Source organism: Alosa pseudoharengus, unplaced genomic scaffold (assembly GCF_046254945.1).
Source record: "Alosa pseudoharengus isolate Yale_2024_CS ecotype anadromous, Long Island Sound unplaced genomic scaffold, YU_APseudo_1.1 YU_APseudo_1.1_scf_4, whole genome shotgun sequence".
Taxonomy (NCBI): Eukaryota; Metazoa; Chordata; class Actinopteri; order Clupeiformes; family Clupeidae; genus Alosa; species Alosa pseudoharengus.
Window position 1 is genome coordinate 15,121,280 of NW_027468774.1, and position 26,355 is coordinate 15,147,634.

The 26,355-nt window shown below is 40.8% G+C and overlaps 1 protein-coding gene across 1 annotated transcript; it reads right to left on the minus strand.

Moving 5' to 3' along the window:
* Positions 1-1,389: 1,389 nt before the first annotated feature.
* On the minus strand, positions 1,390-10,231 carry il4r.1 (interleukin 4 receptor, tandem duplicate 1). Its single transcript, XM_076264960.1, has 10 exons — positions 10,058-10,231; positions 9,890-9,935; positions 9,644-9,785; positions 9,400-9,551; positions 9,088-9,236; positions 7,554-7,707; positions 7,354-7,444; positions 3,569-3,653; positions 3,326-3,411; positions 1,390-3,048 (listed from the first exon to the last, which is right to left on the minus strand). Exons 2-10 carry the CDS (start codon positions 9,933-9,935, stop codon positions 2,301-2,303), a joined length of 1,653 nt encoding a protein of 550 aa, XP_076121075.1. The 5' UTR covers positions 10,058-10,231; the 3' UTR covers positions 1,390-2,300.
* Positions 10,232-26,355: the final 16,124 nt, after the last annotated feature.

The following is a 26,355-nucleotide window of genomic DNA, read 5'->3' on the forward strand; positions in this document are numbered from 1 at the left end:
AGTGAAGTCAGGGGCTCCGCTAGAAACGTTGTGCCCTATGAAAGAAAATTACTTTTTTTCAGTATAGTCATTCTTCTACGTACGCCAAACCCACCTTGAATGTTGGTGAAAAGCTCTTATCTTTTGATTGGACAAGAACATAAAACATGATTCAAAGGAAAGACCAAGTATCATTTAGCAACACCAGCCATGTACATTTGTAGTTCAATGACAAGAAAGTTGTTTTTTTCTGGCATGCCTTTTAAATAAGTAGTAAATGAATAAATAAGAGTGGGTGCGCACATCCAAAGAAAAGTTTTCTGCAGGTGCAGGCCTGACGAAGATCCAGGGTGATCGAAACGTTGCTATGGTTTTAAAGTAATAAAGTTTATATTTTTGGAGCAATTGCAGTGTGCAGACCACACTTCTTCCAATAACTTTTAAATAAAACATGGAGGTCATTTCTGATATTTTTTTCTAGACTTGGTGACCCCAAGATACCTTTTTCTGTATCTGTCCAACTGCTCTTTAGGAAATGTTTTGCCTCTCTTACCATCCTCATCACTGTGCGTAGGGGTAAAATAGAGGTTTGTGACAGTTCCAGTTGATTGGAACTTCTGCAAAATGGGTATTATCAGGCGTGCCCATTTCCTGATTTACCATGGTCAGTACTTTCGCTATTTGAACTATATGCTCTCCTGCCTTTCCCATGCTGAAGATTGAAGAAGGTGTTGACTAATGTGCGACTAATTTTATGAAACAGGGAATCATGGAATACTACTTGAAATTTCATAATATTTTGTTTATATATAAAGGGATTTGTTCTCAGAATAAAAATGTGTTTTCCCTTCAAGGTTGGATTTCTTTTACCCAACTTTGCCAGGGGTACCAATAAATATGGAGGGCACTGTTTGTGTTGAGTAGACTTTTTGATAAACAGCAGACTTGGAGCAGTGTTAATAAAGCGATGTGTGATATTTGATCATTCAAAGGGGAATGCAAATCAGTCAGTCAAGCAAAACATGTACAGTTCTCACACGCAAAACTGCATTTCAACATTGTTTTGAAACTGGTTGACGTTGTCTTATCTTTAGGTCCTATAATTGCCTAAGGGCTCCACTGACTTTAACTTCCTTATTTTCTCCTCTTATCTTACACAACACTAAAAAAAGAAGACTGAAACAAGCCCAGAGAAAGGCCAACCCCCTCCTGTGCAAGAGGTAGGACTTCCAAAGAACCGATGATGATGTGCAAACATTTTCTAGGTATGAGTCAAACAGAGGATAATAAATTGCCTGCCATTTGCATTCAGTAACCGTGGCTAGTCTTTGTGTCCTTACACATTAAACACACTAAAGTTCTTGAGCTGCAAATGTGTATCTTCTGTAATAAGGAATGCAACGACACTAGTGAGGCAAAGAGACGCTGTCTGCGTTTATGTATGAAGGTCAACACAAACAAAAGATTCATATTTACAGATAGTTCTCAACAGTGGGTAAACATCATATCAGATATTATCAAACTATATATATGGCTTTGGCAAACATAGCAATAGTGTGTACAGAACAACAGTACTCAGGCAACTCAAACTGGTTTCTTCATCTCAGCAGGAACGCAGGTAATGTCACAGATGAATTATTCAGATCACAAGTCACGGTACAATCCTTTTGAGATAGGGATCACTATTTTCCATGAGCAGATGTTGAAAACAAGCTTTGTACTTCGTACATGTACTTGACTGTTAGACCTAGAGGGGTTGTTGGCAACAAGGAATTGGAAGTCAATGGGGCAGGAGCTTGTGAATTTATTGTAAGTGGATAAAACACAAAAGTGTTCACCAAAATAATTGCTGCTCTAATTTGATATGGACTTCAGACTAAGCAGTTACAATCCAAAGTTAAACACACCTCATGTTAATGCTTGGCGATCATGCAGTGCAAAAATACAATTGTTTGATAGCATGAGTGTGACCTCAACATAGAACAGTGCTAAACTTAAATTAAGTGCTTCTACAAAAGGTGCTGGCACAAATGCATGCTGGTGTCTGTACAAAAGACTGAGACTGGTTAGTCGACTGTCTTACTCTCTTCCTCATGCCCTTCCTCAGCTTGAAATTAAGACCGATATTCCCCAAGAGGAAGAGGACAGGGCTGAAAACAGGTTCCTCCAAACACACACGTGTATATACACGCAGATGTTTACACACTAGCACACACACCAACATTCATACACAAACAACACACACATACAGAAAATGGTTCTGAACTTAAATTGAGTACCTCCCCATAAAAGGTGCTGTTCCACGTGCATGCTTGTGCCTCTCAGCTTGGAATCAAGTTCGGCACAGACCGATATTCATCATCGCATGGGAGTGGGCCGCACTCCCCAAGAGGAAGAGGACAGGGCTGAAACAGGGTCTTGCTACAAACTAACCGCTGTGCACAGCCCTGCTCCTCCTCAATGCCCTGCAGAGTCCGATCCATGCAAATGCTCACACCCTGTCCCATGGGTTTCACAAAGCTCCCGTTAGCCTCCACATTTTCTGACCGGGGGGGACATTCTGCCTCACCGATCAAGCGGCCATCACAAGGTCGGTAGGCAAATTCTGTTTGGACGAGTGGGGGCAAAAGAACATCGCCTCCCTCCATCTCCATCAACACCGGCTGGCCAAAACTCTCACTTGACTGGTAGCCAAGGTCACAGCACAATGACGGCACAAAAAAAGAGGACTCGCAAGGGGAAGGGCTGGTGGGGACGGAGTAGCACCGGTTGTCAAAAGACGACCCTGAGTTGCTCTGTGAGGCTAAGCAGGGGCTACAGGCTTTCTTTGACTCTTGCATGCCGACACTTTCATAGTCAGAGAGGCTTTGTAAAACCAAGGGCTTTGTCCCTGGAGCTGACTGGGCCTGGCGCACTCGCTCCAAATCTTGCTGGACAGCTGACAGTAGCCGTTCCAAGATCTGGTTCTGATCCTTTTCAACGAACCCATAATCCACTGAAGTTGAGTTGGAGTTTATGCTTTCAATAAGGTTGCTGTTTCCACTACTACCAACTGAGATGGAGGTTATGCTGTTGATGAAAGAGACAATATTTTGCAATGAAATAATTAAATTCAGCTTGAATACAATGATCAAGAAGATGGTCAAAGAATAGACCCCTGGGGAGAACTGTGGCTTAAGAGGCAGTATCCAGACCACATTTGGGTCCAAATGGCCATGAGTTGGAATCCGACCCGTGGTCATTTCCCAATTCTACTCCATCTCTCTCTCCCACTCGCTTCCTGTCAGTCTTTACTACCCAAAATGCCCTTTAAGAAAATAGACATCGGTTGTTAAAGTACAATTACCTTTTCTCCTCTTCAATGATGTGCTGTTTTGGAATAAACACTTCCATCCTGGATGTTGAAGTATATTCTGGACAGAGTAGGCCTACCTACAAAGGTAAATTATACATTACGGACGGTTTCATTATGAGTTCATTATTAACAAAAAATATGGTGGTGGTGGTTGGGTCAATGGCTGCAATCAATGGAACTGTCTAAATATGCAGAATGTACTTCACAAATATTCCTCTCATCTTGCACATTTACCTTATGTTCTGTCCCGATGAGATAAATTGAATTGAATTCAATCCTTGGAGAAAATGAATCCTTACTATCCTTGTTTTTCTTGATTCTGAAAAGGGAATGCAATTTGAATTGTATGTCATTACATTGTTACAATTCTACCTAAAAAGCAGATATTAGTTTAATACAACAATAATTTAATTCAACAATAATTGTTGCGTTATAACTATTGTTGTAAGGAGGTTATGTTTTTGGGGTGGTTTGTTTGACTGTTAGACTACACATACTACACATAGACTATTTTCAAAATAATGGCTGAATATGAATTCTGCATGACTTATTTCATTGAGAAACCTTGAGGAACTGCTATGTCGCTTTTCCATCTACACTAAGGTCACAGTCAAACTCTTTTCTTCTGTGATTCCTTTTGGTGGAATGATTTACCTAACGTTCATCATTCAAGTGACAGTTTTCAAAAAGTGAGTTAATAATTTTAAATGTGATGTTTATTGATGTTATTTGAAGTTGCTTCGGACAAAATCTTATAAGAACCATTTAAAAAAACAACATCCAAAGATACACATAGTGGCAAATTAACCCTGGTGCGTAAGGGTGTGTAAGGCCCATTTCACACTGGGAACGTGCCGTGTCTGTTGTGTGGTGGCTGCGTGGCGTTTTCTATGTCTTTGCTCACCAGAAGCGTGTCTGATGCGGCACTGCAGCGGCCTCTCTGCCAATTAAAAAGTCTCTTTTTCTCACGTCATTTTTTTTCTTAACTGTTTTGAATGGAAACGCGTCCAACACGCTTGCGTGTGACGTGGAGTCCTATTCCTAGCATGCATGCGTTTTCAGCGCGCCTGAGACGTGCGTATCACGCAGGCAGGTGCGCAAGGTCTAACCTGTTAACATGGGAGCCGAAATAAAAACGGACATGCCACGCAGCTGACACCCGGTGTGAAAACGGGCCTAAGTCACACCTGGCTCCACCTGAAATAAATTAGCTGGCTTAAGAGACATCAGTACACACCTTCCACCTCTCAGGAGCAAAACTTGTTAGTAAAAGCTTTTAGTTGTTATGTGTTTCAGCTCTGGAACCAACTTTCGGATGACATCAAAAAGGCCCCAACTGTAGACAGTGCACTCCCTGTTAAGTATAAGTATACTCTTTTGATCCCGTGAGGGAAATTATTATGATTATTATTATTATGATTATTATTATTAAATTAAATTAAATTATTATTACTCAGTTATCACTGAGTTACAAATTCTGAATTTGTCTTTCAATTTTTCTCCCTTGTCTTTTATGCTTTCTTTTTAATTATTATGTACTTTACTTTTTAAACTATTTTTACTATTGCCCTTTTATGTTTTGAAGTTAAAGTTGAGTGTTTCACCATGTGTGAGCACACCTAATGACGCACTGTCATCTTTTAGGAAAAAGCGAAGAGGGCAAAGTATGTTTCCTTATGTTGAGATCTATGGTGTCTTCCTTGTATCTCTGTCAAATTCGTAAAAGCACATGCACTCCTGGTGCAGCGGGTTCCCTCAACAGCCACTCACGCATCTCCCCTCTGTGTTGCCCCCAAGATCTAACAGGGATGCATTTGTTGACACAACCTTCCTGACTGTCACAGTAACAAGTGTACCCTTGGTGAAGAGGGATGAGTCTCTCCACAGCTGGAGAGACTTTAACCATGTAGCATTAATGAATGAACCTGCCATCAGGTTCCGAAGAAGAATGTTGGTGTGAATTTGCATATTTGAGTTCTCTGAAACAAGGAAAGACATTAGCTGGTTTCAGACAGTATATGCGGATCTTTGTCAAACGGAGGTCCGGCCCTTCGGGTGATTCAGATATAATGCTAACATGCGGATATTATGTGTGAACGACACCGACACAAATGAACAGAATCTCCGCGTGGTTGAACAGGAGAAACATGGTTGAACACGCACATGAACAGAATCGCCGCATGTTCTACGCTGCGCTAAGACATGAGCTCATTTACATAATGTCGGTCGAAAATACTAGGAGGGGAGTAGTGTAAGAGCTGACTAAGTTTGGAGTTCTAAATATCTGGTTATGTTGTTCAGATATAGGGCCCAACTGCTTGACATCCGCAGAACATGTTGACTCATGTCTGAAAGCAGCTACTGTTGAAATGTTCTCATCACTCATTCTGGTGAATTAAATGACAGAGTTCAGTCCATTCTCCACACTGAGCCAAACGCGTTAAACTAGCTGATCTAGTATTCACAACTACATAATTTCACCTTGGCAGAGGTCCATCTAGTTATTACAGGTGCATCTAAAAAAATAGTATGTCATGGATCTTTTTTTCGTTAAAAATAATTTTAGTGGTAAACACAAGTAAACAAAAGTTCACCCAGTGTGTGGTGTGCGGTGAATTGCTGGCACATGAGAGCATGAATGTAATGCCAAACATCAGCATGTTCCAAACAGATAGGCCTACAGGCAAAATGTCTGAATGTCTTAGCATGTAGCTCACCATATCTGTTGTCTTGAACACTACAAACTATATGGGTCGTGACTTGATGAACATGGGAAATTGTGGGTCCCAAAGCCAGACCAGTTTAGAACCACTGATTTAGATTCATTACACATAAGGTGAAATATTTCAAGCCTTTTTTGATCTTGATTATTCTAATATTGATGATTATGGATTACAGGTCATGGAAATCAAAAATCTACAATCTCAAAATATTAGAATTGTTGTTTTTGTTGTTATTGTAGTTGTTATTGTTAATACCGTTTCAGAATGTACTGTTGTACTGTTTGTACTGTTTCTGCATGCCTTAAGAATATTTCAGTCTGGATGAAAGATCGACACCTCCAGCTTAATCTCCCCAAAACAGAGCTCTTGGTGTTTCCAGCTAATACAGCTATTCCCCAATAGATTAACATCCAACTCGGCTCATCTTCACTGAGCCCAACTAAATTACAACGTAACTTGGGCATCATAATTGATGACCGACTAAACTTCTCTGAGCTTCTCTTTTACAACATTAGGAAGATCAGACCTTGTATGACACAAGATTCCACACAACTTTTTGTACATTCTTGTACAATTCAAAACTCTTTTCCTCAGTGGTTCCTCGTTGGTGGAATGAGTTGCCTAGTATTTTGCGTTCCTGCAATAGTTTTGGGTCTTTCAAGAGGGGTCAAAACTTATTATGGTTTGTACATTGATGTTTTTTTTTTTTTTTTTTTCATTTTTTGATATTTTACATTATATTGATGTTATTGGTATTATTTTGTTAAATGTAGGTTTTAACTGATATATTTTAAAGTTTGTTTATTTTAAAGGCTCAGTCAGCAAATTCGCAGGAAGTTGTGTTTGTGTTTATATTTACATTTATTAGCAGATGCTTTTGTCCAAAACAATGTACATTATATTTGAACCAAGGACCAAACAGAACATGCCAGAGAGGTATCTCATCCCTCAGTGCTCCCAGAGAAACTCCACGCAACGTTTTGTTTTTGTTAGGGGGACAAGCTGCCCCTACTTTGTTTGTTTCCAGTTTTCAGAGCCTGGGATACCTACAGGGACCAAGGTTTTACAGTGTACTCACGGAAAGGGGCAGCTAGTGGTCATGAGGAGATGATTGCTGAATGTGACAAAAAATGTTATGGACTTCAAAATGCGTAAAATCGCCGCCTTCCCCTTTAACTATTGTAATATTTACTCTGTAAGTCGCTTTGGACAAAAGTGTCTGTTAAATACAATAACCATAACCATTATTATTACATGCTCAATTGGTCAAAACAACCAATCCAATCTAGTACTTACTTAACATAGCAGCAGACTAATGTACAAACGATGGCGATCAGGATCAGACATATGACTGGCACAACTTTCTTAGTAACATTTTCAACATTGCCTAGACAAATAATAAAAAAGAATTAACGGTATTGTTAACATGTAATACATTACTCTAATATATTACTGGCTGGAGTTTCTGTATGTTCTTTATAGTTACTTTTACTTACCACTGAGAAATGGAACCTCTTGACTCCAGTCACTGAAGTGAGATTCGTCATTGATTATGGCCTTGACCCTGGCCTTGACAATATACTCTGTGTTTGGTTCTAAATTATTAAATTCATAATGTGTTTTATGAATGGCTTCTTCAGTAACTTTGTTCTGAAAATAAAAAATAAGAATAAGAAACTAGTTGTTCCGCAGAGCGGTACAAAATATGACCGCCGCCCAGTCCAGCACATTTTTTCCACAAAAATAAGTCACGCTGAAAGGCATATATGATTCTAACTGTCTCACTGAATTGCATTATGCACACTCAATTCTCACTGGTACCTGCTAGACAACAAGTACCAAAACATGATTAGTTCATAGATTTCACATGTAAAATACATTTTATACAACCCCACCCCCATCTTGCCTGTTCATAATTCTGAGAAATTCTTGAATTGTGTGCATGAGTGCGTGTACATGTTTATGTTAATGTCTGTGTGTGTGCATGCATGCGTACATATGTCTACTGTGTGAGTATGTGTCATACGTATGATTACTGTGAATGTATGTGTGTGCGTGTGTATCTGTTTATGCACATGTGTGCATATGGAATGGGTTAACATGACTCCTGGAGGCAAACATACGCAAAAGATTGGTCATCCTAGGCCCTACGGTTCTCAAGATATTCACAGAAAACTCTGTTGGTGTATGGTCACTAAATGTACACATAACTTATTTTATTGTATGGCCCCCCATGAACGAAAGTTCACGAAACGTGGCATGCATTCGGAGGGTGTCCTAATGATCCTACACTTTCAATTTCGTGCAGTTTTGACCATGTCAGCCAGAGATATTGTGATTAAAACACCGAATTTTTTGCTTTTTAATTTTTAACTAGGTGGCGCTATACATGAAATAAGTGGTAATGGGATGGGTTGACATGGCCCCTTAAGACCAACATACAAAAAAAAGGTGGTCCTCCTAGGCCCTACGGTTCTCGAGATATTCACAGAAAACTGTCTCCGGCCACCTACAGGCCAGTTCGTGTACAGTAACATAAATTAATTTATTGTGTGGCCCCCCATGAACGGAATTCCACGAAACTTGGCGTGCATTCAGAGGGTGTCATAATGATCCTACACTTCCAATTTCGTGCAGTTTTGACCATGTTAGGTCACAGATACCTGCGATTACAACACCTAATTTTTACTTTTTTGTTTTTAACTAGGTGGCGCTATACATGAAATGAGTGGTTATGGAATGGGTTGACATGGCCCGTTAAGATCAACATACAAAAAAAAGGTGGTCCTCCTAAACCCTATGGTTCTCGAGATATTCACAGAAAACTGTGTCTGCCCTACCCTGCTACAGATCAAAACGAAAAACGATGGTTCCATGCTATCCTTGTGGGGCTATGCCCACCAAGTTTCGTGTACCCCGGTCTCTCAGTGTCCCGGGAATCCGCTTCGCTGCGTGGCGGTCATAATAAGGGTAAACAAAACACCAAAGTATCGCTGTACAGGTCATGTTGCTGCTGTTCAAATGTCTTACCCATTCGCCAGCCTTCATAGATTTAAATTCAAGTTCAGTCTTTAAATCTTTTGAAAAAGACTTTCCTTCATAGTGGGTCAGCCATGTCACATTTGTATTCCCATCTGCTGTTAGATTCACGCTTATGATTGTTGGAGTTTTGGGCTTTACTGGAATAAAGAGATGCATTCATATTTTCATGAGCATTTGAAATGAACAGCTTTCTTTGCAAACATTTTCCATCTTCATGTTAATTAACAGATACAGTAGGCTATAGCACAGCACACTCATATCAATCAATAATAGGCCCATCTCAACGTTAAGTACACTCACTGTGTTTTGAGGTGTTGATAATGTGTTTCCGATGTGTTCCATTTCTCTCCAGGGTAACTTTACTGTCTTCACCGTGCAAAAAGCCAACCTTAACGTCAATAGTGCAACAACATTTGTCGCAACCAACACTACTAAGACAGCAGCCGTAAACTCTGTAAACATAAGGAGTGATAAAATGATCATGTTGTAGAATAACAGGATAAGGACTGATGCACTGAATTAATAAATGGATTTAATTACAAACCTCTTTAGTAGTGGTTCGTCTGGATTAAACTCTATTATTAGAGAGTACTCCGAGCAATTGGTAGACTGCTCCGGTGTAAATTCACACGTCATTGTTCTATCGAAGTCATTGACGCACGTATCAATGTGCCGAGAAGATGATCCTGTAAGTAGGTCCAGTCATTACGAAATATGTAGCCTTGTGTAATATTTTAGTTATCGAGGCTACTTATTTAAACAAGTTCGAAGAAATAAAGACATAGCCTACCTTCAATCAAAACCAGGACAATCACTACGAAAGCAAGTTTCAGCATCTATAAGGAATGGCGTAAAGTTACTTCCCAATAAGAATGGCCTGAACGATGTCACAAGCCAGTTTAACGCTTTAACCCAACTTATTATTATTTTTTTTTAGTAGGCGAAAACAATTCCTTACCTTGGCCTGTGTGTTATCTTCGCTGGTAGATGTTTTAGGATATGCAGCCTAACCTAGCTACAAAGATCACGAACATGTTGGATTTTCTTGGGAAGTGTGCGGACTGCGTAGAGCCCGTCAAGGAAACTGTAGCGCTCAACGTTGTTCTCCCTTCTACATCTCAAATATACTCACTGACTGAAGTGAAAAGGGCGTGTTTCAAAACACTTACTGGAAGTCTCAGTCCCAGGCAGTCCTCCGTGGAAAAAGTTGCACCCACCACATACGTCCGTACAAGGAAGTGTAGCGACAAAATGCCTAGATTCACGAAAGCGACACCTGACCTGGGGACCAAACGAATGAGCGAATATTGATTGGTTTTCAGACTACCAAAACGATTACAGTTTTTTCTGATTGCTTACAGTTTTTTACAATTGTTTACACACGTTTTCAAAACTCTGTGTCTATTTTTCAAAACTCCACACACAAAACCCACAATTGCTCACACAAAATGCAAAATGCCTCAAATCTGCAGCAAAATGACACACAACATTCAAATGTCAACACATCTTTAAAGCAAACATTCGCCTCACATTACAAACACTTTTGTCATAATATGACATTTTGGATACATCATGTACACACTGTTGCTCAAAACCTAAAGCTCTTCTGTCTTAGGCTTTCTATATGTATTTCCATACAAGAGTGAAAGTTATGGTATCAACAAAGAGAAGTTGAAATACACAGTAAAAATGCAAGCAATATTGAAACCAAAAATAGTGATTTTTCCCAAATAATTTGCTGTTGCGAATACAGTATTTTACAGCAAGAAAAAAAGCAAAGAAGAATACAGTGACCACCAGATGTACATGGAGTTTTGAAAACACTGATTTTGTTTTTTTCCAAAGACAAGTGTGTGTGTTTGTGTGTGTGTGTGTGTGTGGTTGGGGGGGGGGGGGGGGAGAGTGTGGTGTACAGTATGTATTCATAGGCCTAGACCATTTCAACTGCAGAAACAAACAATTCTACAGTAAGCGTTCCTAAGGCATTTCTGGAGGCACAGAAAAATTTATTGAGCTAATGGTACTGTAACATAGGGACAAACAAAAATAAAGTAAAAAGACAAATTTTACATAAAGTCAACTTTTTGTAGAACATTACTGTAAGCTAAAGTCCGATTACTGTAATTTTCAAAGTATCTGTATTGGTTCTGAATATTTCAACCGGAAATCCTTTAGGAGCAGATTGAAAGGGTCCATACCTATATAGAGACTACATCTATTCATAGACCTATACTAAGGCAATGTTTGGATGGTGTTCAGTAAAGTAAAGAGTGTTTACACATGTGAGGAGAAAGAGTGAAGCACTGGTGATTTAGTGTGGCATTTTGATGGATTGTGTTTGAAGAACAAAATCAAGTTACTTCCTGTTAGATTTTTGTGTGTTAGGTAGAAAATTGTGTGTGGTGTTTTGCAAAATGTGTTTTAGTCAATTGAAAACGGAGTCAAACACTGAGAATTAGTGTATGGTTTTGCAGATTTGGTGTCGGGTTATGATGTTTGGAGGACATGTTTAGAAAATTACAAGCAAAGATTTAGTGTGTAAGCTGTTGAAAAAAACTGTAAGCACATTTTTTGTAACTATGGCTTTTTTTGCAAAACTCTACACACAAATGGCAAAACCTCTCACCCAATCAGCAAAACACTGTAGTTCTCTTGCAAAAGCTAACACACCCTACTTAACTCTTCACACCTTCTTAAAAATGGTGTTTTCGTATCTAACAGTAAACACAAGCCATCACAATCACACAATGTGCCAACAACACACTGATGGTATGAATAAAAACACATCTGGCTTTTGCTTTCTCTGTGCACAAGGTAGACTGTCAGTTTGAGGTCATACTTTTGTCATAGTTCTGTAAACATACAGGGATCCAAACTTCAAGTATTAGTGTTTATTTACACACATCAAAACAAACACAAGTGTTTTTCCAAGTCAAAACACAAAATAGCATTTCACTGAGACAAAACAAATCAGTCTACATCGGGTCGTCTCTCTCGTCTACATTTCGTCTACATCACATGCAATGTCCTAGTCCAAGGCACCGGGGAAAATATATTCTGGAATGCCGTATCCAGGCCTGACATGACAATATCCCCACATGTAGACTGATTTTTTTGCCTGTAAAGGGCTATTTCTTACTCTTCTTACCCTTCCTTTTCCCCATCCTCCTCTTGCTCCTTCTTGTCCTCTTCCTCTAACTTCACCTCCTTGTGCTTCCCTCTCACTTCTTCACCTCCGCATCCTTTTCCTCTTCTTCCTCCTACTTCTTCACCTCCACGTCCTATTCTTCAGCCTCCTCTAATTCTTACTTTTCTTACTCTTCCTACTCCCTCTATTGTACCCATTGTACATTACCTGTGGCTTATTTATAGTGCTTCGGCTGATTGCAAAGTTAACTAATTATCTAAAACAGTTTTCACATGAGAAAGTGTGCCAGAGAGTTGGCAAAATAGTGAAAATAATAGTCATACATGTGTATAGATTTGCTAGGAGCAGGGCCGTAGTCACCATAGACATTGAGGGGGACGTGTCCCCCCCAATATTCAAATATGACCAAAATGTCCCCCCCAATATTCGGACATAGAAAAATAAAGAAAGAATAAAGCGCTATACTAGGCCTACAGGAAACCAACACGTATCTGAAATGTAATCAAACGTAAATAACGCACAAATGAGTGACCTATGGTTCCAGAGTAGCCTACACCCCTGAGTGGTTTGTCCTGGTGATTTTCCGTTTTTCGTTAGTGGCGTGCGCTATCAAAAGCTTCCATTTACTGCACCCTACTGCGGTGAGTGAGGTAGGGCTGTCAACAATATCGCAAAAGCTACTGGTACACTTTTCACAAAACTTCTTGGAAAGGTGTAGCACAGGCTAAGGAAATCCCATACATGTTTGGAGCCAATCAGACTGAAAGGGAAAATGTTCCATATTGTAGCCTATTCTCGCAATGATAGCGAAAGTGAAACGTTTTATTTTAAATTATGAATTTGTGCAAGCCTGTGTCATTTCTTTCACGTCTTTCAACATAAATAGTGCATTCATATGCTAGTAGTAATGCCAGAAATTACCGTGTATAGGCCTCTTAGAAATGATTGTTGCATCTTGCATATTATTTAGATGCGCACTCAATCGCGCATCCATGCAGGCAAAACGTGATCAAATGTGGCGACGTTTACAATACGTGACAGCCTACAGTTAATGTGAATCGCGGACAATAACCAAGGAATTTGCACCTCTAGTCCATGGGCCAGATGAGATGTTGGTACCACTCAAGGTGGCAACGGTTGCTTATACTTTTTGAAAAGATACATGTCTGTAGTTTGCATTTTTGTATGATAACCTTTCTGGAGTCACAGCTAAATTAGTGTTATCAGCTGTTAAAGTTACCCTCCCCCATTGAAAAAACACATTTTTGACGCAGGTGCCTATCTTGCTATTGGCCTTTGTTAAAGACATATTTGTATATTTGATTTTATTATGTTTGGTATCATTTTAAAGAGGACAACCTGGGCTTTCATTCAAGTCCTTTTGTGAACACTTTGGACAAATACAGCCGACCCTGGAGCCTTGCAAACTCTTAATCACACAAATTTTCCTGCCATTTCCGCCTAAATCTTTTTTCGAAGAAAGATAGTTTTGCCAACCTCTGAGGTTTCCTTTGCTATTGGACTCCATCTTCTGGGCTTTGTGATTTTGTAGTTAATTTCGCTATTGCTGGTCCTGTCAGTACTGTCTGACCACTTCTATTTGATCTGAGCTTCAGACAGTGACAAATGTATGCTTGTTTGTGTGAGGCCAAAACAAGTGCTTGAACATAATTTCTTGTCCATGAATGAGTTGAGACCAGACCAGGGTCAAACCTGAAACTTAAAAAGCCTTAGGGCAGGGCCACAAACACTGACCTGGTGCTTCACATGAAAATTAATGGTTCTCTATCAGTTGAACTACTCAGCATTAATCAATGGGAATACACTCCTCGATCACATGATCACCACTGAAGTCTTCTAATAGGTTCTATTGGCGCGAAACGGCTTGGCTATATATTAGCCGGCACGGCCAATGGCAAACAATCTTTAAGGGTTTTCAGACATACATGTAAGACCGGAGGTTCTGCGGATGTTAAACGGTATATCTGAAGAACATAAACGGTCATATGGAAGTCCGACCTTAGCCGACTGTTCTACTGCTCCCCTCCTAGTATTTCCTCCGCACATTATGTAAATGAGCTATGTCTGAATGAAGCGGAGAACATGCGGTTAAGATTCACACCACGTGATGACCTGTCACTGTCAATGACGTTTCTTTCGTGCGTCCATGTGGCAGGAGCACTTAAATGCCAGGGTCATGACCATGATGGAGTGGCATAATGCTGTCCAGAAAATCTCCGACCTGGAAAGACGAAGACATCACGGAGCTACATGAGGGCAGACAGTGTTGTGATAGAATACATGAAGGGAACGGCAAGAGACACATTGATGGAGGCCTACAACCGCATCGCAAGGCCAAAGGAATTCAAAAGACCAAATCATCATAAGCAGAAGGCGCTGAAATGTTAGTACAACAACGTCATTGATGACAATAACAGTATTACAGTATAATATAAGAGTATTTAATAAATTGTCAGCCAACACAGTCGGTTTTCTGTTATTGATAGCCTTCTCATGACCTCACTGCTGAGCCCAATATTTGTTGAGAATGAATAATGCCTAGCTAGAGAAAATGAAAAGAAGAAAACCCAACTTTATTCTAAGCACCTTACGTAAATGCAATAGACACATACAGTATTTGACTAGTTTGCAGGAGTACACAAAAGGCATGTGAATGGCAGATTATCATTTAGGCTGCCACTCAACGAAATGCAGGCACACTTTGATGGACTGTTGTTTGCAGGTGCTTATCCCACAAAAGGCACCTGCCATTGGGACAGGGGAGATGCTTTTGGAAAAATAAACCAGGAAAAAACGAACCACTTCACCATTATGTTAGTATTTTGTTTGTTGTTTAAAAACGTTGGCCTTGAAGTCTTGAGTTACTGAATTGGCTGGTACCATAAAGCCTACAAGTTCGTGCATGCTCTCTCCAGCGCAAACAAGATTTGGGTTCCATAGCCAAGTAATTCTGCTACATAACGTTGAAAACAGATAAATGTGTTTATTTGAAGCACACAAACAAATGCTGTAGGTCAGCTTCAAGTAGGCCTATGCACACTTACGTGACTACTTCAAGTATTAGCCTACGCACAATAGATTTTTCTTCTTTAGCCTACATAATGCATAGATTTTGTAAACAAAAACAACAGCTGTGACAGCGGCCGCATATATTCTGCGTCATAACACGCCTCTTGCGAACTCTGCAAGCCCCCAGTCCTCACTCGACAGCCACACAGAGATTCTGTAATGTGCGTGTATGTCGTTCACACATAGGTCAGTATAAGGTCCGCAGGTTAGCATCATATCTGAATCAGCCGAAGGGTCAGACCTCGGTTTGACAAACCTTATACTCTGGAGGTTATGTCTGAAAGTCCTTTTTCATTCTTCAGGAACGTCTATTGCCACTGGTCTGAGAACGGAAGAATAAGATCTGAAACAACTGATGGAAGACAGAATAAACATTTTCTCTGAAAATAATAAATCAAAAATAAAAAGTAAAAATAATAATAATAAAATAAAAAAGCCCTGGACCCACATTCCATTTGCATAAACTGTCTGGGTGTAATTAAGGCCCGGACAGAGTTGGCGGTCCCACAATTCTGCTCGCACTGCGAGAGGCTGGGGCCGAAGGCTGTCTTCTTCCGGGCTCGCTTGCTTGAGGAGATGGAAGCCAACGGCCCCCCTCCCAGTCCGCCTCTCTCGGGGAGCCACTCGCACTTCCTGAGTGGCTGCTGGTCGAGCAGGGGGAGGCAAATTTGCCAGTTGGGCTGGCTGCAGAGTCCCCCACTCCAGGAAGCTCTCTGGGGTCTCATGATGATGACCAGGTGTCCTTCGTGGCGTCCGAGAGTAGCTCGCTGGAGCAGAACCAGGGAGGAGAGTGTAGGGGACGATGCGCTCTTGGGGGAAACCCTATTCAGCGCGATCACCCGTCCAGGGCTTCGGGCCCTTCTCTGCCCTGCAGCTGCCTACCTCGCCCCCCAGGGAGCATAGCCCGTAGCCCGGCCACTCTGCCATCTAAGCCGCGCAGGACCACTGCCGGTCAGGCGTCTAAGGCTTACGCCTGTGTGGGGCAGGCATGCCGTGCCCTCAACACCACAGCCTTCCTCCAGGTCTACACCGGGGAGAGAATGAGGCTGGCTGTGGAGGATGACAAAGCCCCGACTCCACTTCCTGAATGGAGGAGAGCTCTGGACCTGGCCTTGCAGGCCTTGACGTGCGCAGCCCTGGCACAGGGCAGAGCAATGGGCCATTTGGTGGGGCTGGTACGCCATCTGTGGCTCACGCTGTCCCAGCTACCCGACAGGGAGAAGACTCCATTGCTGGATGCGCCTATCTCCCCCTCCGGATTGTTCGGACCGACGATGGAGAGTATGAGGGAGCATTTTGAGATGCCGCAGAATAGACAAGACATTCCTGCCCCGGCGGGAGGCGATCACCCATCCCGCCTCCCCACTAGCTCCGATGGCGGTACATCGGCAGAGACAGAGAGGCGCAGGCAGCACCCGCAGCAGCAGCAGCCAAGATCAGAGGAATAGTTTCCCGCAGCAGGGCGGATGCCTCCCTCCTGAGGGGAGCGGTGTGCAAGGGGCGAGCGGTCCGAGGGACATGGAGAGAGCAGCTGCAGCGGCCTCACATTAATGCGCTGGAACTTTTAACGGTGCATCTAGCACTCAAGCATTTTATGCCGGCTTATCGCAGGGCGTGATATATTGGTGAGGTCAGACAATACAGCGACGGTAGCCTATATCAATCGCCAAGGCGGCATTCGCTCCCCTCAGCTATGCAGTCTGGCAAAAAGGTTGCTGTTATGGGCGAGGTGTCACCTTTCAGTCCGCGCAGTTCATGTTCCGTAAGAACAGAACAGGGCGGCAGATATGCTCACGAGGGGCCCCCAATCACTAGCCTGTCTCCGCCCTCCTACATACTTCCGCTCAATTTTAATTTCCCTTCAGTAAGACGTCTGGGTCTGCGGTATATTCACAGGTTTTCTCCGGCCAAAATTTTGCAGGTCCAATCAGCAAACAGAGGGAGTAGCTGAGAACGATGATGTTGAGGTTGTGGGCTAGTTTGAGCATGACATACGTTACGACCAAATGTTAGCGATTGGTTATGGCAGATCCAGAGTGGCTCTGGGCAGATCCAATAGTTTTGAAATTCAACAGAGTACCCGCATTCAAGGAAGTTAATGCTTAGCAATGGGAAGTGGACAGACTCTCTGTACATTATGAAATATGTACAAGAGTATGGTAGGACCAGGCTACCCTATCACATTGGGAGTGGCGTCTTCACCCACAGGTGGTGGAGGGGGTGTGGCAGCGCTTTAGGAAAGCTCATGTCGATCTCTTTGCCTCGCGCGACACGATACACTGTGTGAAGTGGTTTTCCCTGAACGAGAGCGATGCTCTGCTGGGAGTGGATGCTCTGGCACACGAATGGCCGAAGGCCTTGCTGTATGCTTTCCCCCCGAAGGCATTGATCCCAGCGATGTTGAAGAGAGTGAGGAGAGGCAGGCACGAAGTGATTCTGATAGCCCCCCATTGGCCCGATCAGATTTGGTTTCCGGTTTGACCCTGGTCTGGTCTCAACTCCTTCATGGACAAGAAATTATGTTCAAGCACTTGTTTTGGCCTCACACAAACAAGCATACATTTGTCACTGTCTGAAGCTCAGATCAAATAGAAGTGGTCAGTCAGTACTGACAGGACCAGCAATAGCGAAATTAACTACAAAATCACAAAGCCCAGAAGATGGTTGAGTATAAATTAAAGTCAGAGTCCAATAGCAAAGGAAATCTCAGAGGTTGGCAAAACTATCTTTCTTCGAAAAAACGCCATGCCTGATATAAAGCTGAAAATCACCACCTCAGAATGAGATAATATGGGTAAATCATACATTTTCTGAATCCTTAGAGCCATGCCAGTATTGCAGTGTTTGTATTTTGTATCTCTGATGCTCCCCGATGCCACAGGATTAAAAGAAAAAAGATGATTTAGGCGGAAATGGCAGGAAAATTTGTGTGATTAAGAGTTTGAAGAGCTCCAGGGTCGGCTGTATTTGTCCAAAGTTTTCACAAAAGGACTTGAATGAAAGCCCAGGTTGTCCTCTTTAAAATGATACCAAACATAATAAAATCAAATATACAAATATGTCTTTAACAAAGGCCAATAGCAAGATAGGCACCTGCGTCAAAAATGTGTTTTTTCAATGGGGGAGGGTAACTTTAACAGCTGATAACACTAATTTAGCTGTGACTCCAGAAGGGTTATCATACAAAAATGCAAACTACAGACATGTATCTTTTCAAAAAGTATAAGCAACCTTTGCCACCTTGAGTGGTACCGACATCTCATCTGGCCCATGGACTACTCCATTCACCAATTAAAGGCTTAAGTAGGCCTAGTGTTTCTACATGTTGGCACAAAACGTCATTTCTGTCAGAAGCCAGTCTATAATGCATACAGGGGTAACATGAGGTGAGTCAGACAGAAGAGGGGCCTGTCTTAGTAGTCTATTCCTGAATCCTGTCCCTTTCAAATGTTAAAATTGTGTGATTAGCCGCCAGCATAATAAAATCTAAATTAAAAGACAAAATCTCAAACCTATGAGTCTATAGTCAGGGGGCCTATGTGGTTTCTGTGGGATTGAAATGTTAATTTTTGGAGAGTGGTTGGACTGTCTTTAGAGGTCATTGAACATGGAGAAAAATTATGTCTCCATTTTTTTAAACCTGTTTTAACCCTATTTTTGTTAAATTGTATATTTCACTATAATTAACACCATAAATATTGCCTAAATCATTGGCTATGTTGAATAAAGTTCATAAAACATTTATTTTATTATTTTCAACAGTATGATTGTATGTCAGTATTATGATTGTATGCCACCAATCAGTTTCACCAAATACACATACTCCATTGCTGAACGATAGCAAAATCACTGAATCACAGATGAGACCTCAAACAACATTTAATTCATTTACATATACACAACATATTAGATCTCACCTCCACAATGTCCTCATCAAAATCTACAACTAGTCTACTAAACCCTATTTGTACTCACCTTCTTAAGACTGGTCTCCCCTTCCTGGATAATGTTTTGCTCTAGATTATAAATAATTCTGTCAGAGCATGTACCACAGTCGTTTAAGACATCTGTTATTAAGCTCTCCCACAAAAAAACCTAGCCTTGTATCTATACTGGTCCTCCTGGACCTCAGCGCTGCCTTTGACAGCATAGATACTACTTAGGCTTGAAAATTTGATAGGCATCAAAGACTCAGCACTCGCTTGGTTTAGATCATACCTTCCTAACCGTCAACAATTTGTACAGGTCCATAATAAACCATCTACCAATATTATGGTAAAATATGGAGTGCCTCAAGGCTCAGTACTGGGGCCCCTGTTGTTTAGCAGATGATACATAACTATACCTCTCCATAAAACTTGATGAATTAACCCTGTTAGCCAAACTTGACTCATGTATAAGAGCTATAAAGACATGGATGACGAATAATTTCCTGCTTTTGAACTCAGATAAAACAGAAGTCATGGTTTTAGGTTCAAAAAGATGAGGGATGTCCTATCCACATTACAGGCTACATATAGTGATCTTCCACTGACCTCATCCACAAGTGTTAAAAACCTGGGAGTTATAATTGACCAGGACCTAGCACTAAGTAATCACATAAAACAGATCACCAAAACTTAATTTTACCATTTAAGGAACATTTCAAAGATAAGGAAGTCCTTCTCCTTACCAGATGCCAAGAAATTAACGTTTTGTCATCTCAAGGATAGACTATTGCAATGCTATTATGCTGGCTGTAATAATACCTGTCTAAAGAGCTAACAGTTTATTCAAAATGCAGCTGCTCACACACACAAAAAATATGAACATATTTTCCCCATCCTAGCATCTTTACACTGGCTACCTGTTAAAAGTAATTGACTTCAAAATATTACTTATAGTTCTTGGTTGGTTGCCTGCATTGAAAGAGGACACCTCATGAAGACGTTCTTTTGTCTGCTTCTGACAGAAGAAGCACTTATCTATGCTGGCAGCAGCTGCTGCTGAACAAGTGTACAAAGTCCCTCTAGATGGACTTAATGCAGTTGCAGGTGTTGCTGCAGGTTTAGAAGATGGTCTACCACGTCTTTTCTGAAGACACTGAGTCCTGCCTGCTTCACATGATTTCTAGTAGCGAATCTTAGCATGCTGCAGATGCTCACTGTTACAGGTGGATTTGTAGCAGTTCCTGTGCCAAACTGCTTTGTTCTCTTGTAAGATAACTGCACTGTAACAATGTAATCGTTGGCTGATCTGTGATGCCCATCTCTATACTCTCTCATGGACAAAAACAAGACATTTGGCATATGTCTCTAGTGATGGTTTATTCACCAGTCCACACATATCTGCCACTGGATACATAGCCCAAAATCTGTTTCTTTTAGAATATGTGTGCCATCACCTGACTAACAGAAAGACACACCTCAGAATATAACCTAACTAGACTGTGCCACCATGGACTATGAAAATGTGCTTGCTCAAATGTAGAAGGCTAGAAGGTCACTAATATCACCAATCATGAAGAACAGAGCACTATGTGCTTCAGGTTATTCGATATTCTAAATTCTATCACTGCCAGCTATCATCAGCCAACTGTCAATGGTAGTCAGGGATGGATTACTGCATGGGCCTACCGGGCCCAAGCCCAGGGGAGACAAGGAGTCAGGGGGCCCAAGCCATTGCATGGAATCATTGCCTCAATATCAACACATCATATCAACATATAGGCTATGAATCTGATTGAATTAAAGTATTGGCCATCCCCAAAATGCACCAGAATATAGGAAATCACATCAAATACATTTTTAAAAATGTCCCCCGCAAAACAATTAGTGGGTGGCCCTTAATACACCTGGGCCCAGGGGCCTGAAAGTTCATAATCCATCCATGCTGGTAGTGTCTCTCTTTCTCTTTCTCTCTGTTACACACACACACACACCTGTCTGTTTGTCTATCTGATCCTTTAGCCTTTCTTTTCATCACACTTACATAAGCTACGGAAGGCACAGACTTCAGCTGGTACTATGTAAAAGTCTATTAAGTCTATTACACTTGATTTAACAGAGATCTCTGCACTTTGTGCTCTGAATGGGTGTAGACAAGAACTGACAGAGCAGGCTAGGCCTACACTCAAGCACACTAATAGGCATGAATTGATTGTATTGATATTGAAGTACCGGTATTATTTTTTAGCGGACAATTTCGAGAATTTTAGGCACAATTTCTTGTTAAAGAGATCAATCATCAGCCTAAAAATGTTTTATTATGTTGTATTGTTTATGTGGCCCACTTTTGCACACCTTGTAGGCACCAAACCCTATGCTATAATACCAGCAATGTGAGGTTTATGGACAAAACACCATATTTGACCTTTTCTGAATTTGACCTTTGATTTGGGTCCTTCAAAACCTTCAAAAAAAATGGAGACATGTTTTTTTTTACTCTTAAGAACCCCTAGAACAAAGATATAATACTCTCCAAAAATTAACATGCGAATCCCACAGGCCCCCAAATTAGACACATAGGCCCCCCTACTAGTTTAAAAAAATCTTCAGGTGTAAGTAATAAGTCAAAGAACCACATTCTGTGTAATATAGAGGTTATCATAAGATACTCTAGTTTGTAATTTCTTTTAAAGTATACATTTTGAACACAAATGGAGTCACGGGTCCAGGGACGGACCAGTGAAGTTGCTTCTTCTCCACCCTTCTCTTTTCACAGGGGGGGTCCGTCAAAAGTTTGGAATAACCTAATTGACTGACCTAACTAACGACTTGTTTGTGATTTTTAATAATATTTTTGCATGGTAAGAAATTTATTGAAATTCTGTTTGGGGGTCCCTCAGACCCCACCACAGATTTGGTCCCCCCCAATGTTGACATCATGACTACGGCCTTGGCTAGGAGTGTGTTGTCGATCATTTGGAAATTGAGTGTAAAGCATGGGTTGTGTTTACAGTTCCGCAAAAAGAGTGCTGTGCAGTGAATTGTGCCTACAGTTGTGCAAAGTGTGTGTTACAAAATTGCAAACTGTGTGCAAAGCAGTGTTTGTGCTTTCAGTTTTGCGAACTCAGTGAGTGGTTTTGCTATAAGTATTAATAGTTTTAGAAATTGTGCTATAAGAATCACAGTTGTGTTTAAGCATTCAGAAAAAACTGTAAGTCCTCTACCACAAAATAATTTTCTTTTTTCCCCAAGCTTTTGATATGCCATAGGTTTCCATTTTCCAATTAGGCTATTATTATGTTTTTGTTTTGTTTTATATGAAGCCCTTTGGGTCAATTTGTTGCGTTAAGTGGCCTGAAAAGTGAGAAATACTTAGATATATGGTTTTAACAGTTGATAACAGCTTATTTGCATGTCAACTACCTGAGGTAAAGGGTAGGATAGCATTATTGGTCAGGCATATAGCCTGATAGAGAGCAATATTTCCAGGCAAGTTAAAACATACTACAGCCAGGACGCTGGAAGTCAAAGTTGGGGTGCTGAGAGAACTAGCTCCAGTGACGTCTCTGAAAATGCCTAGGCTAGACAACGTGAAGATATTTGTTTTGCAACCGTGAACAAGTCATTTTTTTATTTGATGTTTGGTAGACTTAGGCTATCCAAGAAAAACGAATCAAATGAACCAAAGGCAGGCCTATTAAACGGGAGACTTTCTGTGGCCCATCTGTAAACAATTCTGGGTTAGAGGTCTGCGCGGGACTGATTTTTCAGTCCCGCTCCCGCGTTACATCTAAAAGGCAAGCTCGAATTAACAATGTTTGGTCTCCTCATTGCCAATGCACAGGCTGCAGAGGGCAGCATGGTGGTACTCCTCACATCTGGTGTAGAGTAGAGTTACAGGCATAAAAACAGATCAGTCAGAGACTTTCTAATGAGGAGACAGCACTCAAAAAATCCTCCATAGAAATGCATGGGGCTAGTTTGTAACGCCAATATGGCTGTTGTCTACACATATCCCATATCGCCAAAATGTCGACATGTGTATACATTGAGCCAATCATGTGGTGTGATGTGACTACATTGAGCCAATTATGTGCTGTGTTGTGCAGACAACGTGCCAATCATGTGTTGTGAACTCGCCACTGGAGCACACTGGTGTCGTGAAGCCTTGTGCACGCGCATTTCTGCCGAATAGGATGCCCGATGAGTACCCAAAAAGCGTTGCAATATGACTGCCGAGTGGAGGGACTTGCCTAAAAGGACTTTGGATCAGTCAAACTCAGCTAGCTAGACAAATTTTTTCTTGTATAGCCGTCTTTGCACACTTTTTCATTTCGCTTGATATTTCATTAAACTGTGAGTGTGTGAACAGAAAGTATTAAGACATTCTTACCTTTTTTTCTTTTCCAGGGACCGAACTGAAGAGGGATCGATCCACCATTTTGGAGACAACCGGAGGCAACATTGATAACCCTGACTCAGTTGCGACAGCAGAACCAGCATCTCCACGGCTTAAGGACAACTTCAGCTTGATAGAACTGCAACACTTAATTGACATATGAACTGATGTTGGATTGGCACCACTTAGCCTACTTGCTGATCGAATAATTTGGTGAATACAATAATAATTGAATTATAATTAAGCTGGTGTTGTAATGTAGAATTATTTTCTCATGCTATGATTTCATACAACATTTGGGTTCTATGGAATTATTTGTTTTCTTATTGGACAGGAGACAGCTATTCCCAAAAGTGGGAATATCCCAGGTCAATAGAATAATCTGGTGTTTTAAGGTTAATTAGTCGGCGGCAGAATTAATGTATTGAATCAACACAGCATTTGTGATCGCAGGGTTGTTACCTTCGCCACTCGGCCTCAGAACCTCAAGGTTACAGCCAAACAAAACACCTGTGATTATATCATTACCCAACACTCCTACTCACACAATTTCAAATTGCTTAACCTCATTTCAGCCTTGGTAACTGAATACTAAAATTAAACTCAGGTTGATTGTCAGTTATCAGTCTTATCCTGTGGGTCATGTGCACTGCTGTTATTTTCTTATAAGTTAAATTTGGACTATAAAGCATAGTTTGGATTGGATTCTGATTAGCAGTCAGTGGTTTAGCTACTCTCCATCTCAGCCTCTCCAAGGTCTTTATGCTCTCTCCTGGTTGACCAATGCCTACCCTGCAACGTGGTTTGTTTGTACACATCACTTGAATTCATGAAACACATGAATTTTACTTCAAATGTTAATAGAAAGAATTGTCAGTGTGATTTATTAATGTGTTCCCTACATGCATTTAAACCTAGATGTACCGCATAGCGGTACAAAATATGACCGCCGCTCAGTCCTGCACATCCATTCCGCGAAAAATAAATCATATTAATGAATTTGTCTCCATCTTCTACTCCATCCTCCACTCTTGAAACTTTTGTGTTTGGAATGTGTGTTTGCACACATTCCGCACACAAAGCCTACTGGCGCTGCAAAGGTGAATAGATTTGTTTCTGGGCCAAAAAATCTGTAACATTGTTATAAAACCTTTAAAATCTCTAAACAATCACAAGTAGGGCAGTTCATCAAAGTCCATCCATTGCAACTGGACTGATGAAAGGTACACCTGGCTACATTGTATTTGGGAAAAGCAGAAGGTAGCAGCATAATGTATTTATTTATTATTAAACAAAACAATCCCTGTCAGTTCCATGCAGTTTTCAACAGCTATCAAGAAGAGAGGTTATGTCATGGATTTTTGTGAATGTTTCTTCTTCTACATATGCATAAGTTTAGTCATCTAGTTCAAATGATATTCAGCTTTACTGTCAATGCACAAATTAAATACCAGTAGTCTAAAACAAAATGCCGTTTTACCCAGTGGTGCAAATAACTGACATGTCCAAAAGGGCCTTCATGAAATGCGTTGCGAGACTGTTCATACACATTTTAACGGGCAAAGTTGAAGAGCTACTGTCCGTTATTGTTTGTGCAAATAATATGCTGATTCATGTTCCCTTGCATTTTGCAACCATGAGGTCCATGGTTAAGCTCAATCTTTTGACACAATCTTTTGATTTTCACCCAGCCTAGTCCATGGTAGGCGCCCGATAGAAATATTGTTTAATTTTGCGATTGAATGGAAACGGTATCAACAAAGAGAAGTTGAAATACACAGTAAAAATGCAAGCAATATTGAAACCAAAAATAGTGATTTTTCCCAAATAATTTGTTGTTGTGAATACAGTATTTTACAGCAAACAAAAAAAAAGCAAAGAAGAATACAGTGACCACCAGATATACATGGAGTTTTGAAAACACTGATTTTGTTTTTTTCTAAAGACAAGTGTGTGTGTGTGTGTGTGTGTGTGTGTTGGGGGGGGGGGGGGGGGGTTGTGTACAGTATGTATTCATAGGCCTATAGACCCTTTCAACTGCAGAAACAAACAATTCTACAGTAAGCGTTCCTAAGGCATTTCTGGAGGCACAGAAAAATGTATTGAGCTAATGGTACTGTAACATGGGGACAAACAGAAATAGAGTAAAAAGACAAATTTTACATAAAGTCAACTTTTTGTAGAACATTACTGTAAGCTAAAGTCCGATTACTGTAATTTTCAAAGTATCTGCATTGGTTCTGAATATTTCAACCGAAAATCCTCTAGGAGCAGATTGAAAGGGTCTATACCTATATAGAGTATATATATTCATAGACCTATACTAAGGCAATGATTGGATGGTGTTCAGTAAAGTAAAGAGTGTTTGCACATGTGAAGAGAAAGAGTGAAGCACTGGTGATTTAGTGTGGCATTTTGATGGGTTGTGTTTGAAGAACGAAATCAAGTTACTTCCTGTTAGATTTTTGTGTGTTAGGTAGAAAATTGTGTGTGGTGTTTTGCAAAATGTTTTTTAGTCAATTGAAAACTGAGTCAAACACTGAGAATTAGTGTATGGTTTTGCAGATTTGGTGTCGGGTTATGATGTTTGGAGGACATGTTTAGAAAATTGTGTGACAAGCAAAGATTTAGTGTGTAAGCAGTTGAAAAAAACTGTAAATGGAGATGTAGATCATCACGGGTGCGTTAATAAA